Genomic DNA, 14,643 nt, shown 5'->3' on the forward strand with positions numbered 1-14,643 from the left:
TATTTCATTATCCCATTATCCATGAAGTGCACATATATGCTCTTCCTCTCACAGCAACCAAATATCCTCTCTCATTTAAATATGAAACATATAAAGTAGGAGAGGAGCTCATACGTGTTCAGGAGCATAGACTGGATGAGTCAGGGAAAGAAACAGGGACACAGAGTAGAGCTACTGCAGAGCATACACCTTCTATGTGTGGTCACCTCGTGAAGCCAGTCGGTTGTTTTGCAAGTTTAGGGTCTCAAGTCTGTACAATCTGGTCAGGTCCTCTGGAGGTATCTCTTCTATCTGGTTATTCTGTATTAAAACCAAGATACCCATTAGAGAAGCTCAAAACAAAGTAGCAGACAAGAAATATTGTAAGAATATGGACATAAAGAGAACTGTCCTCAAAGCAAAGAGAGTGTGTAATGGTAACAGAGCATGAACTGAAAAGCAATATTAATTATGGAACATGGACAAAACAGCACAGGCAGAGAAGCAGAAAGGTAGTAACAATAAAGATACATAGAAGGCGCAACACAGACCGAAAGGTAGCGACAGTGATATAGCATGAAAAGATGAACACAAGCAGAGAGGTAGTGACTGTGATGTAGCAGGGATGCTAGAGCACAAGCAGAGAGGCAGTAACTGTGATGTAGTAGGGATGCTGGAGCACTAGCAGAGAGGCAGGGAATGTGATGTAGCAGGGATATTGGAGCACAAGTGGAGAGGTTGTGACTGTGATGTAGCAGGGATACTGGAGCACAAGCAGAGAGGCAGTGACTGTGATGTAGCAGGGATGGTGAAGCACAAGCAGGAGGTAGTGACTGCGATGGAGCAGAGATGCTGGAGCACAAGCGGGGAGGCAGTGACTGTGATGGAGCAAAGATGCTGGAGCAGAAGCGGAGAGGCAGTGACAATGATGTAGCAGGGATGCTGGAGAACAAGCAGAAGGTAGTGACTGCGATGGAGCAGAGATATTGGAGCACAAGGAGGAGGTAGTGACTACGATGGAGCAGGGATAATGGAGCACAAGTGGAGAGGTAGTGACTGTGATGTAGTAGGGATACTGGAGCACAAGCAGAGTGGCAGTGACTGTGATGTAGCATGGATGCTGGAGCACAAGACGAGAGGCAGTGACTGATGTATTAGGGATACTGGAGCACAAGCTGAGAGGCAGTGACTGATGAAGCAGGGATGGTGGAGCACAAGCGGGAGGTAGTGACTGATGGAGCAGAGATGCTGGAGCACAGGCGGAGAGGCAGTGACTGTGATGAAGCAGGGATGGTGGAGCACAAGCAGGAGGTAGTGACTACGATAGAGTAGAGATGCTGGAGCACAAGCAGAGAGGTAGTGACTGTGATGAAGCAGGGATGGTGGAGCACAAGCAGGAGGTAGTAACTGCAATGGAGCAGAGATGCTGTAACACAAGCAGAGAGGCAGTGACTGTGATGAAGCATGGATGGCACAGCACAAGCAGGAGGTAGTGACTGTGATAGAGCAGAGATAACATAATTTATGCTTACCTGATAAATTCCTTTCTTCTGTAGTGTGATCAGTCCACGGGTCATCATTACTTCTGGGATATTAACTGCTCCCCTACAGGAAGTGCAAGAGGATTCACCCAGCAGAGCTGCATATAGCTCCTCCCCTCTACGTCACTCCCAGTCATTCGACCAAGGACCAACGAGAAAGGAAAAGCCAAGGGTGAAGTGGTGACTGGAGTATAAATTAAAAAATATTTACCTGCCTTAAAAACCGGGCGGGCCGTGGACTGATCACACTACAGAAGAAAGGAATTTATCAGGTAAGCATAAATTATGTTTTCTTCTGTTAAGTGTGATCAGTCCACGGGTCATCATTACTTCTGGGATACCAATACCAAAGCAAAAGTACACGGATGACGGGAGGGATAGGCAGACTCTTTATACAGAAGGAACCACTGCCTGAAGAACCTTTCTCCCAAAAATAGCCTCCGATGAAGCAAAGGTGTCAAATTTGTAAAATTTGGAAAAAGTATGAAGCGAAGACCAAGTTGCAGCCTTGCAAATCTGTTCAACAGAGGCCTCATTCTTGAAGGCCCAAGTGGAAGCCACAGCTCTAGTAGAATGAGCTGTAATTCTTTCAGGGGGCTGCTGTCCAGCAGTCTCATAAGCTAAACGAATTATGCTACGAAGCCAAAAAGAAAGAGAGGTAGCGGAAGCTTTTTGACCTCTCCTCTGCCCAGAGTAAATGACAAACAGAGAAGACGTTTGTCGGAATTCCTTAGTTGCCTGCAAGTAAAATTTTAGAGCCCGGACTACATCCAGGTTGTGCAGTAGACGTTCCTTCTTTGAAGAAGGATTTGGGCATAAAGAAGGAACAACAATCTCTTGATTGATATTCCTGTTAGTAACTACCTTAGGTAAGAACCCAGGTTTAGTACGCAGGACTACCTTATCCGAATGAAAAATCAAATAAGGAGAATCACAATGTAAGGCTGATAATTCAGAGACTCTTCGAGCCGAGGAAATAGCCATTAAAAATAGAACTTTCCAAGATAACAACTTTATATCAATGGAATGAAGGGGTTCAAACGGAACGCCCTGTAAAACATTAAGAACAAGGTTTAAACTCCATGGTGGAGCAACAGTTTTAAACACAGGCTTAATCCTGGCCAAAGCCTGACAAAAAGCCTGGACGTCAGGAACTTCTGACAGACGTTTGTGTAACAGAATGGACAGAGCTGAGATCTGTCCCTTTAATGAACTAGCAGATAAACCCTTTTCTAAACCTTCTTGTAGAAAAGACAATATCCTAGGAATCCTAACCTTACTCCAAGAGTAACCTTTGGATTCACACCAATGTAGGTATTTACGCCATATCTTATGGTAAATCTTTCTGGTAACAGGTTTCCTAGCCTGTATTAAGGTACTAATAACTGACTCAGAAAACCCACGTCTTGATAAAATCAAGCGTTCAATTTCCAAGCAGTCAGCTTCAGAGAAGTTAGATTTTGATGTTTGAAGGGACCCTGTATCAGAAGGTCCTGTTTCAGAGGTAGAGACCAAGGCGGACAGGATGACATGTCCACCAGGTCTGCATACCAAGTCCTGCGTGGCCACGCAGGTGCTATTAGAATCACTGATGCTCTCTCTTGTTTGATTCTGGCTATCAATCGAGGAAGCAACGGGAAGGGTGGAAACACGTAAGCCATCCTGAAGTCCCAAGGTGCTGTCAGAGCATCTATCAGGACTGCTCCTGGATCCCTGGATCTGGACCCGTAACGAGGAAGCTTGGCGTTCTGTCGAGACGCCATGAGATCTATCTCTGGTTTGCCCCAACGTCGAAGTATTTGGGCAAAGACCTCCGGATGAAGTTCCCACTCCCCCGGATGAAAAGTCTGACGACTTAAGAAATCCGCCTCCCAGTTCTCCACTCCCGGGATGTGGATTGCTGACAGGTGGCAAGAGTGAGACTCTGCCCAGCGAATTATCTTTGATACTTCCATCATAGCTAGGGAGCTTCTTGTCCCTCCCTGATGGTTGATGTAAGCTACAGTCGTGATGTTGTCCGACTGAAACCTGATGAACCCCCGAGTTGTCAACTGGGGCCAAGCCAGGAGGGCATTGAGAACTGCTCTCAATTCCAGAATGTTTATTGGCAGGAGACTCTCCTCCTGACTCCATAGTCCCTGAGCCTTCAGGGAATTCCAGACGGCACCCCAACCTAGAAGGCTGGCGTCTGTTGTTACAATTGTCCAGTCTGGTCTGCTGAATGGCATCCCCCTGGACAGGTGTGGCCGAGAAAGCCACCATAGAAGAGAATTTCTGGTCTCTTGATCCAGATTCAGAGAAGGGGATAAGTCTGAGTAATCCCCATTCCACTGACCTAGCATGCACAGTTGCAGTGGTCTGAGGTGTAAGCGTGCAAAGGGTACTATGTCCATTGCCGCTACCATTAAGCCGATTACCTCCATACATTGAGCCACTGACGGGTGTTGAATGGAATGAAGAGTGCGGCAAGCACTTTGAAGTCTTGTTAGCCTGTCCTCTGTCAGGTAAATCTTCATTTCTACAGAATCTATAAGAGTCCCCAGGAAGGGAACTCTTGTGAGTGGAACGAGTGAACTTTTCTTTTCGTTCACCTTCCATCCATGTGACCTTAGAAATGCCAGCACTAACTCTGTATGAGATTTGGCAGTTTGAAAGCTTGAAGCTTGTATCAGAATGTCGTCTAGGTATGGAGCTACCGAGATTCCCCGCGGTCTTAGTACCGCCAGAAGAGCACCCAGAACCTTTGTGAAGATTCTTGGCGCTGTAGCCAATCCGAATGGAAGAGCCACAAACTGGTAATGCCTGTCTAGGAAGGCAAACCTTAGGTACCGGTAATGATCTTTGTGAATCGGTATGTGCAGGTAAGCATCTTTTAAATCTACAGTGGTCATGTACTGACCCTCTTGGATCATAGGTAAAATTGTCCGAATAGTCTCCATCTTGAACGATGGAACTCTTAGGAATTTGTTTAGGATCTTTAAGTCCAGGATTGGTCTGAAAGTTCCCTCTTTTTTGGGAACCACAAACAGATTTGAGTAAAACCCCTGTCCCTGTTCCGATCGTGGAACTGGATGGATTACTCCCATTAACAAGAGCTCTTGTACGCAGCGTAGAAAAGCCTCTTTCTTTGTCTGGATTGTTGACAATCTTGACAGATGAAATCTCTCTCTTGGAGGAGAGTATTTGAAGTCCAGAAGGTATCCCTGAGATATTATCTCTAGCGCCCAGGGATCCTGAACATCTCTTGCCCAAGCCTGGGCGAAGAGAGAAAGTCTGCCCCCCACTAGATCCGATCCCGGATCGGGGGCCCTCAATTCATGCTGTTTTGGGGGCAGCAGCAGGTTTCCTAGTCTGCTTGCCCTTGTTCCAGGACTGGTTAGGTTTCCAGCCTTGTCTGTAGCGAGCAACAGCTCCTTCCTGTTTTGGTGCAGAGGAAGTTGATGCTGCTCCTGCTTTGAAATTACGAAAGGAACGAAAACTAGACTGTCTAGTCTTGGCTTTGGCTTTGTCCTGAGGCAGGGCATGGCCTTTACCTCCTGTAATGTCAGCGATAATCTCTTTCAACCCGGGCCCGAATAAGGTCTGCCCTTTGAAAGGTATATTAAGCAATTTAGACTTAGAAGTAACATCAGCTGACCAGGATTTTAGCCACAGCGCCCTGCGTGCCTGAATGGCGAATCCTGAATTCTTCGCCGTAAGTTTAGTAAGATGTACTACGGCCTCCGAAATGAATGAATTAGCTAGTTTAAGGACTCTAAGCCTGTCCGTAATGTCGTCCAGAGTAGCTGAACCAATGTTCTCTTCCAGAGACTCAATCCAGAATGCCGCTGCAGCCGTGATCGGCGCAATGCATGCAAGGGGTTGCAATATAAAACCTTGTTGAACAAACATTTTCTTAAGGTAACCCTCTAACTTTTTATCCATTGGATCTGAAAAAGCACAGCTATCCTCCACCGGGATAGTGGTACGCTTAGCTAAAGTAGAAACTGCTCCCTCCACCTTAGGGACCGTTTGCCATAAGTCCCTTGTGGTGGCGTCTATTGGAAACATTTTTCTAAATATCGGAGGGGGGTGAGAACGGCACACCGGGTCTATCCCACTCCTTAGTAACAATTTCAGTAAGTCTCTTAGGTATAGGAAAAACCTCAGTACTCGTCGGTACCGCAAAATATTTATCCAACCTACACATTTTCTCTGGTATTGCAACTGTGTTACAATCATTCAGAGCCGCTAACACCTCCCCTAGTAATACACGGAGGTTTTCCAGTTTAAATTTAAAATTTGAAATATCTGAATCCAGTCTGTTTGGATCAGAACCGTCACCCACAGAATGAAGTTCTCCGTCCTCATGTTCTGCCACCTGTGACGCAGTGTCTGACATGGCCCTAATATTATCAGCGCACTCTGTTCTCACCCCAGAGTGATCACGCTTACCTCTTAGTTCTGGTAATTTAGCCAAAACTTCAGTCATAACAGTAGCCATATCCTGTAATGTGATTTGTAATGGCCGCCCAGCTGTACTCGGCGCTACAATATCACGCACCTCCCTCTGAGCGGGAGATGTAGGTACTGACACGTGAGGCGAGTTAGTCGGCATAACTCTCCCCTCGTTGTTTGGTGAAATTTGTTCAATTTGTACAGATTGATTTTTATTTAAAGTAGCATCAATACAGTTAGTACATAAATTTCTATTGGGCTCCACTTTGGCATTGCAACAAATGACACAGGTATCATCTTCTGAATCAGACATGTTTAACACACTAGCAAATAAACTTGCAACTTGGAAATACAATTCAAATAGAATAATATTAAAACGTACAGTGCCTTTAAGAAGCACAGAAGATCTATGACAGTTAAAAATTAATAAATTGAAACAGTTATAGCCTCAATCCTTGTAAACAACACAACTTTAGCAAAGGTTTAATCCCATTAGCAAAGATAACAATTTCTGAAAGCAGGAAACAAATTACAGAATAAAAGTTTTTATCTCAGTCAAACTATAATTCTCACAGCTCTGCTGAGAGAAATTACCTCCCTCAAAATAAGTTTTGAAGACCCCTGAGCTCTGTAGAGATGAACCAGATCATGCAGGGAATACAATGAGTTGCTGACTGAAATATTTGATGCATAGTAAAAGCGCCCCTCCCCCACACACACAGCAGTGAGGGAGAACAGAAACTGACAGAAAAAACAGATTTAAGCAACTGCCAAGTGGAAAAATAGTGCCCAAACATTTATTCACACAGTACCTCAGCAAATGAAAACGATTTTACATTCCAGCAAAAACGTTAAACATAATCTCTAGTTATTAAACAGCTTTATGTCTTTCTTACAGTGTAATTCTAGTGAAGTACCATTCTCCCAGAATACTGAAGTGTAAAGTATACATACATGACATTATATCGGTATGGCAGGATTTTCTCATCAATTCCATTGTCAGAAAATAAAAACTGCTACATACCTCTATGCAGATTCATCTGCCCGCTGTCCCCTGATCTGAAGTTTACCTCACTCCTCAGATGGCCGAGAACAGCAATATGATCTTAACTACTCCGGCTAAAATCATAGCAAAACTCTGGTAGATTCTTCCTCAAACTCTGCCAGAGAGGTAATAACACACTCCGGTGCTATTTTAAAATAACAAACTTTTGATTGAAGATATAAAACTAAGTATAATCACCATAGTCCTCTCACACGACCTATCTAGTTGCTGGGTGCAAGAGAATGACTAGGAGTGACGTAGAGGGGAGGAGCTATATGCAGCTCTGCTGGGTGAATCCTCTTGCACTTCCTGTAGGAGAGCAGTTAATATCCCAGAAGTAATGATGACCCGTGGACTGATCACACTTAACAGAAGAAATTGGAGCACAAGCAGGAGGTATTCACTACGATGGAGCAGGAATGATGGAGCGCAAGCAGGAGGTAGTAACTACGATATAGCAGGGATGATGGAGCACAAGCAGAAGGTAGTGACTACGATGGAGATGGGATAATGGAGCACAAGCAGGAGGTAGTGACTACGATGGAGCAAAGATGCTGGAGCACAAGCAGGAGGTAGTGACTACGATGGAGCAGGGATGCTGGAACACAAGCAGAAGGTAGTGACTACAATGGAGCAGGGATGATGGAGCACAAGCAGGAGGTAGTGACTACAATGGAGCAGGGATGATGGAGCACAAGCAGGAGGTAGTAATTACGATGGAGAAGAGATGATGGAGCACAAGCAGGAAGTAGCGAATGTGATGGAGCAGGGATGCTGGAGCACAAGCAGGAGGTAGTGACTACGATGGAGCAGGGATGCTGGAGAACAAGCAGGAGGTAGTGACTACGATGGAGCAGGGATGCTGGAGAACAAGCAGGTGGTAGTGACTATGATGGAGCAGGGATGCTGGAGCACAAGCAGGAGGTAGTGACTATGATGGAGCAGGGATGCTAAAGTACAACCAGGAGGTAGTGACTATAATGGAGCAGGGATGCTAAAGTACAACCAGGAGGTAGTGACTATCATGGAGCAGGGATGCTAAAGTACAACCAGGAGGTAGTGACTATAATGAAGCAGGGATGATGGAGCACAAGCAGACAGGACACAGTTTTTAGACAACATAGCTGCATAATATCTGTGCATCATTCCATCACTTACCTGGAGGGAAAGGTGATTAGTAAACCTGGGTAAGTCAGTGGGGAACTCCCTGAGGTCCACTCCAGCACAGTCTACCACTCCTTCCTCGGTGCAGCTGCAATCTTTGGGGCAGAGTAGGGAAGAAGGACTTGGTGACACCTCTTCCAGTGGAATCTCTAAGTAATAATCTTCCTCTTCTTCCTCTTGGCCATACACTCCACGGGAGGCCAGCAAAAGCCACATGACTAGAACACGAATATGCAAATGCATTTCCCTGCAGAGAACCCAGATAAGTGTGAGGCACCATTATAGCACAGGCAGAACTAATGCATTACATGGGTAGTGTCTGCTTATTACAAGGGACACTTGGGGTCAGTTTAGCATAGTATGTGACATGCGTGGTTACGTTTAGGTCATGGTTACAGTATTCTAATATCAATATGTAACATAAATGATGCAGCAATCACTGAGGTCTGATACTGATCAACTATAATTACGGCCCCAGAGGAAATGAGTCAGCTGTTTCACTGTTCATAGTGGGAGCTTTTTCTTTGTACTTTTTTCATTGTTCTTCTGTGTTTTTAATATGGCTTAATAAATGGAATTGTTTTTATTCCAGTGCTCCTCGTCTTTCTTTTTGCTTGGACTGATACTGATATATGCGCAATCACTAAGGTCTGACACTGTTATACACACAATCACTAAGGTCTGATACTGATATACACACAATCACTAAGGTCTGACACTGATATACACACAATCACTAAGGTGTGATACTGATATACACACAAACACTAAGGTCTGACACTGATATACACACAATCACTAAGGTCTGACACTGATATACACACAAACACTAAGGTCTGACACTGATATACACACAAACACTAAGGTCTGACACTGATATACACACAATCACTAAGGTGTGATACTGATATACACACAAACACTAAGGTCTGACACTGATATACACACAACCACTAAGGTCTGACACTGATATACACACAAACACTAAGGTGTGATACTGATATACACACAAACACTAAGGTCTGACACTGATATACACACAATCACTAAGGTCTGACACTGATATACACACAACCACTAAGGTGTGATACTGATATACACACAAACACTAAGGTCTGACACTGATATACACACAATCACTAAGGTCTGACAGTGATATACACACAACCACTAAGGTCTGACACTGATATACACACAACCACTAAGGTCTGACACTGATATACACACAAACACTAAGGTCTGACACTGATATACACACAACCACAAAGGTCTGACACTGATATACACGCAATCACTAAGGTCTGATACTGATATACACACAATCACTAAGGTCTGATACTGATATACACACAATCACTAAGGTCTGACACTGATATACACACAGTCACTGAGGTCTGATACTGATATACACACAAACACTAAGGTCTGATACTGATATACACACAAACACTAAGGTCTGACACTGATATACACACAAACACTAAGGTCTGATACTGATATACACACAAACACTAAGGTCTGATACTGATATACACACAAACACTAAGGTCTGACACTGATATACACACAAACACTAAGGTCTGATACTGATATACACACAAACACTAAGGTCTGACACTGATATACACACAAACACTAAGGTCTGACACTGATATACACACAGTCACTGAGGTCTGATACTGATATACACACAATCACTGAGGTCTGATATTAATATACACACACACAATCACTGAGGTCTGATACTGATATATGCACAGTCACTAAGGTCTGATACTGATATACACACAATCACTAAGGTCTGATACTGATATACACACAGTGACTGAGGTCTGATACTGATATACACACAATCACTAAGGTCTGATACTGATATACACACAATCACTAAGGTCTGACACTGATATACACACAATCACTAAGGTCTGATACTGATATACACACAAACACTAAGGTCTGATACTGATATACACACAATCACTAAGGTCTGATACTGATATACACACAATCACTAAGGTCTGATACTGATATACACACAATCACTAAGGTCTGATACTGATATACACACAACCACTAAGGTCTGACACTGATATACACACAACCACTAAGGTGTGATACTGATATACACACAAACACTAAGGTCTGATACTGATATACACACAATCACTAAGGTCTGATACTGATATACACGCAATCACTAAGGTCTGACACTGATATACACACAATCACTGAGGTCTGATACTGTCAGGCATGAGGTGTATGTCTTTAAATCCAACTTTACTTAAGGCTACTCCTCCCCCCCTCACCTGCCGTTTAATTCAGTTGTGAACTCTCTCTCTAGCAGAGACGCTACCACGACTAAATCTCCTGGCTCTAAATCCACTGTTATTAGAAAGTATATCAGCAAAGGATTACAATTTATCAAATTGAACTTTTGTTCCTGCTCTGGACCACAGCTTTACACTGGACTTATAATCTAACAACACCGCAACGCTGTGAAGTGTATTTCCTTGCCACTTACGGCTTCCCAGCCTGGAGGCTGATCACCAGTGACCGGTACAACTCCGGAGCCTGTAGTACTCGGCTCTCACTTCAACTCACCTCCTCTGAACAACGCGGTATTAACCGCTCTCGATAAAAGACTGTGTCTCAAGCAGCGCGGGCCTCCCCGCAATCCGGTACACTCTGCCTGTCACTCAGTTACGCTACACGGTAGCCTGTCAGTAAATCAAGACTGGTAATTGGTGCTCACGCACACACCCTCTTCACACACAGCACTGGTTCTGCAGCTGTACACCTCTCCCTCCTTTGCTGTCAGCTACGAACGTAAGCTCTACAAACCTCTCACATTCAGGAGGATTTCCACTGGCTACTATATACATAGACTTTTACTAAGTGTACGTCACTGATAATACTGACCACCATACTAGCAGACGCTTCTAAGTTACTATGTATAACTTCAACTTCTCTCCTGTAACCTGTTAAACGGAACTTCCACAGGAGTGCTAATTCTTTCCTACCTCTTTTCCAATCACAGTTCCTGTGAATTGCTCTTAAACTCCTATAAAGCTAACTACAGATCTGCAGTTGAGATCCAGATACCTAACTATACTTTAACTCAGAGATAGAGTGTGACATATTAAACGGCCATAACATGGATCCAGCAGATTTGCCTACTGTGGTGTTCAACCTCACACAAAGGGTGGACCAGTTGTCACATGGACTAAGGGACTTACAATTACAGAATGATAGCCTTAGGGCAGCAATAAGAGATAACACTCCTGAACCACAGGTGTGTTTACCCGAGAGATTTTCAGGTGACAGGAAACAGTTCCGACAGTTTAAGAACGCTTGTTACCTGCTTTTCCAAATGAAGCCTAGGACCTATCATAACGAGAGACTTAAGGTTATGACCGCCATATCTTTCCTCACTGGCGAACCCAGAGTATGGGCCAATACCTTCTTAGAGAACGACGATCCTATATTGGGATCTCTCACTGATTTCTTCACTCAGATGAGCTTATTATATGAGGATACTCAGAAGCAACTCACTGCTGAGGCAAAGATGCGCTCCCTACGACAAGGAAGAAGACCTGTTGAGGAGTACATCTCCGAGTTCAAGTTGTATATAAAGGATTCAGAATGGAGTGGGATAGCATTGAGGAATCAATATCGCCTCGGTTTATCCGACACTTTGAAGGATGAGCTCGCCCGAATCGAGATCCCCAGCACCCTCGAAGACCTAATGACCCTATCCATTCAGATAGATAGGAGGCTTCGGGAGAGGAGGTCTGAGCGTCAGCAGTCAGAAGGAAATCAAAGGTATTACCCATCACCTGTAGCTTCTAAAGATGTCACTACTCCCATGGAGATTGGGTTCACCAAAGGACCACTGACAATTGAGGAAAGACACCGCAGACAACAAAAGAATCTGTGCATGTACTGTGCATCACCCACACACCCAGTTAAGGAATGCCCGCTACTCCAACGACAAAAAAGAAGTAAGCTTAGACATGTAAATGCATGCTTGACTAACAAGATTGTGAACGTAGCTTACTGTACTATCTCTCTCCTCTTACAGTGGGACCTTCAAGCCCTCCAAGCTGAAGCCATCATTGACTCGGGTGCATACTCCAATTTCCTGGATTCAACCCTTGTAAGAAAAAATAAAATACCTACACTTAGCAAAACAGTTCCTGTCTCAATTCGTGTTATTGATGGTACTTATGTAAAGTCAGGTCCTATAACACATCACACAGTTCCACTCAAGGTCTCCCTAGGTAAGGGGCATACTGAATACATCTCCTTCGATGTTATACCCTCTCCTTTGTATCCAGTAGTACTAGGACTATCCTGGCTTCAAGAACATCAACCCTCCATATCATGGCAAACTCTACAAGTCGATCTGAATTCACCCTATTGCAAAAATACCTGTTATCCTCAACAACATATACTACAACTCTCTGAAGAGGTTGTTCCTCCCGACTATCACGACTTCCTAGATGTCTTTGACAAAAAACAGGCGGAAGCTTTACCACCTCATCGTATTTACGATTGCCCCATAGAGCTCCTACCAGGATCCACTATTCCATATGGGCATATCTATCCGCTCTCACAACCGGAGCTGGAACATCTCAAGACGTATCTCGATGAAAACCTCAAAAAAGGGTTCATTAGACCTTCTACGTCCCCAGCGGGAGCTGGGATCTTCTTCGTTCGGAACAAGGATAAATCCTTAAGGCCGATCATTGATTATCGGGAACTGAATAAGAGAACTAAGAAGAACAGGTATCCATTACCTCTCATTCCTGAATTAGTGGAAAGACTTAGCAAAGCTACCATCTACACCAAACTAGACCTTAGAGGAGCCTATAATCTGGTCAGGATCAGAGAGGGAGATGAGTGGCTCACTGCCTTCCGGACCCGCTATGGGTTATATGAATACTTGGTGATGCCGTTCGGGCTTTGTAATGCCCCTGCCACGTTCCAATATTTCATCAATGATATATTCAGAGAGTTATTGGACGTGTGCCTAGTGATATATCTGGACGATATCCTCATCTATTCAGATAACTTAGAGGATCACAAGAAACATGTACGCTGGGTCCTGAATCGATTACGAACCCATCAATTGTATGCCAAACCCGAAAAGTGTTCATTCCACACATATGAAATAACCTTCCTTGGTTATAATATCTCTTCCTCTGGTGTACGGATGGAAGACGGGAAGATTCAGGCTATCCAAAACTGGCCCACTCCAACTTCCAGAAAAGATGTCCAACGCTTCCTCGGTTTTGCCAACTTCTATAGGAAGTTCATCAAAGGGTTCTCTAGTTTATCCAGACCTCTGTGTAAACTTACAGGTTCTCACACTCCCTTCCTCTGGGATACTGACGCTCAAAAGGCATTTGAATACCTCAAAAACTCATTCATCACAGCACCCATTCTCCAGTTCCCGGATACCAAACTCCAGTTCATTCTCGAGGTGGATGCGTCAGATTACGCTTTGGGGGCCATACTTTCCCAACGAAAGACTCCCTCTGATCCCATTCATCCAGTGGCATTTTATTCCAGATTAATGACACCACCGGAACAAAACTATCCCATAGGAGAAAAGGAGCTTCTCGTCATCAAGGTCGCTTTGGAACACTGGAGGCATTTGTTAGAAGGCACATCTTATCCGATTCTCATATACACTGACCATCGCAACTTAGAATATCTTCAGTCAAGTAAAACACTGTCGGCTCGACAACTTCGCTGGAGTCTCTTCTTCACCAGATTTCATTTCCACATCACCTACCGTCCAGGGTCAAAAAACGGCAAGGCTGATGCTCTCTCCAGACACCTACCTCGTCCTATTCAAGCCTTACCTGCCCAGCCTATTCTATCCCCAGAACATTTCATCGGGATCCTTACCGATGAACACCGGTTCTTACGTTTCCATCAAAAAAGAGATACTACCTATCCAAAGAATCAACTTGAAACAGACTCAAACGGAATCAGCTATGTACAAGGGAAGATCTACATTCCACCAACTTTGAGAACTCACATTCTCCAAGCTCACCATGAATCTCCTTTAGCTGGTCACCCTGGGATTCAAAGAACTACTGAACTCATCAAAAGAAACTACTGGTGGCCAAATCTACACCAGACAGTGGAAGACTACGTTAGAACATGTCAAGTATGCGCTGTCTCTAAACATGAACACTCCAAACCATATGGTATGCTAAGATCTCTTCCAGTACCAGAAAGGCCATGGCACACAGTTGGTATGGATTTTATCGTAGACCTGCCAAGTTCAAACCGAGCGACTGTTATCATGGTTGTTGCTGATTACCTATCTAAGATGGCTCACTTCATCCCATACGAAAAGCTACCCACAGCATCCGAGACAGCGGCTCTTTTCCTATCACATGTGGTGCGCATTCATGGGTTACCAGCGATCATCATATCCGACAGAGGTTCACAGTTTACCTC

General features: G+C 44.2%; 1 protein-coding gene across 1 annotated transcript in view; it reads right to left on the bottom strand.

Moving 5' to 3' along the window:
• Positions 1-14,643, bottom strand: part of PODN (podocan) — a 173,025-nt gene that overhangs the window by 92,843 nt on the left and 65,539 nt on the right. The window contains exons 2-3 of the mRNA XM_053693459.1: positions 8,161-8,413; positions 207-300 (exon numbers count right to left, since the gene is read on the bottom strand). Of these exons, the coding sequence (XP_053549434.1) occupies positions 207-300; positions 8,161-8,409 (343 nt within the window). The 5' untranslated portion in view covers positions 8,410-8,413. The remainder of the gene's footprint in view (positions 1-206; positions 301-8,160; positions 8,414-14,643) is intronic.

This window comes from Bombina bombina, chromosome 10, assembly GCF_027579735.1.
Source record: "Bombina bombina isolate aBomBom1 chromosome 10, aBomBom1.pri, whole genome shotgun sequence".
NCBI classification, from domain to species: domain Eukaryota; kingdom Metazoa; phylum Chordata; class Amphibia; order Anura; family Bombinatoridae; genus Bombina; species Bombina bombina.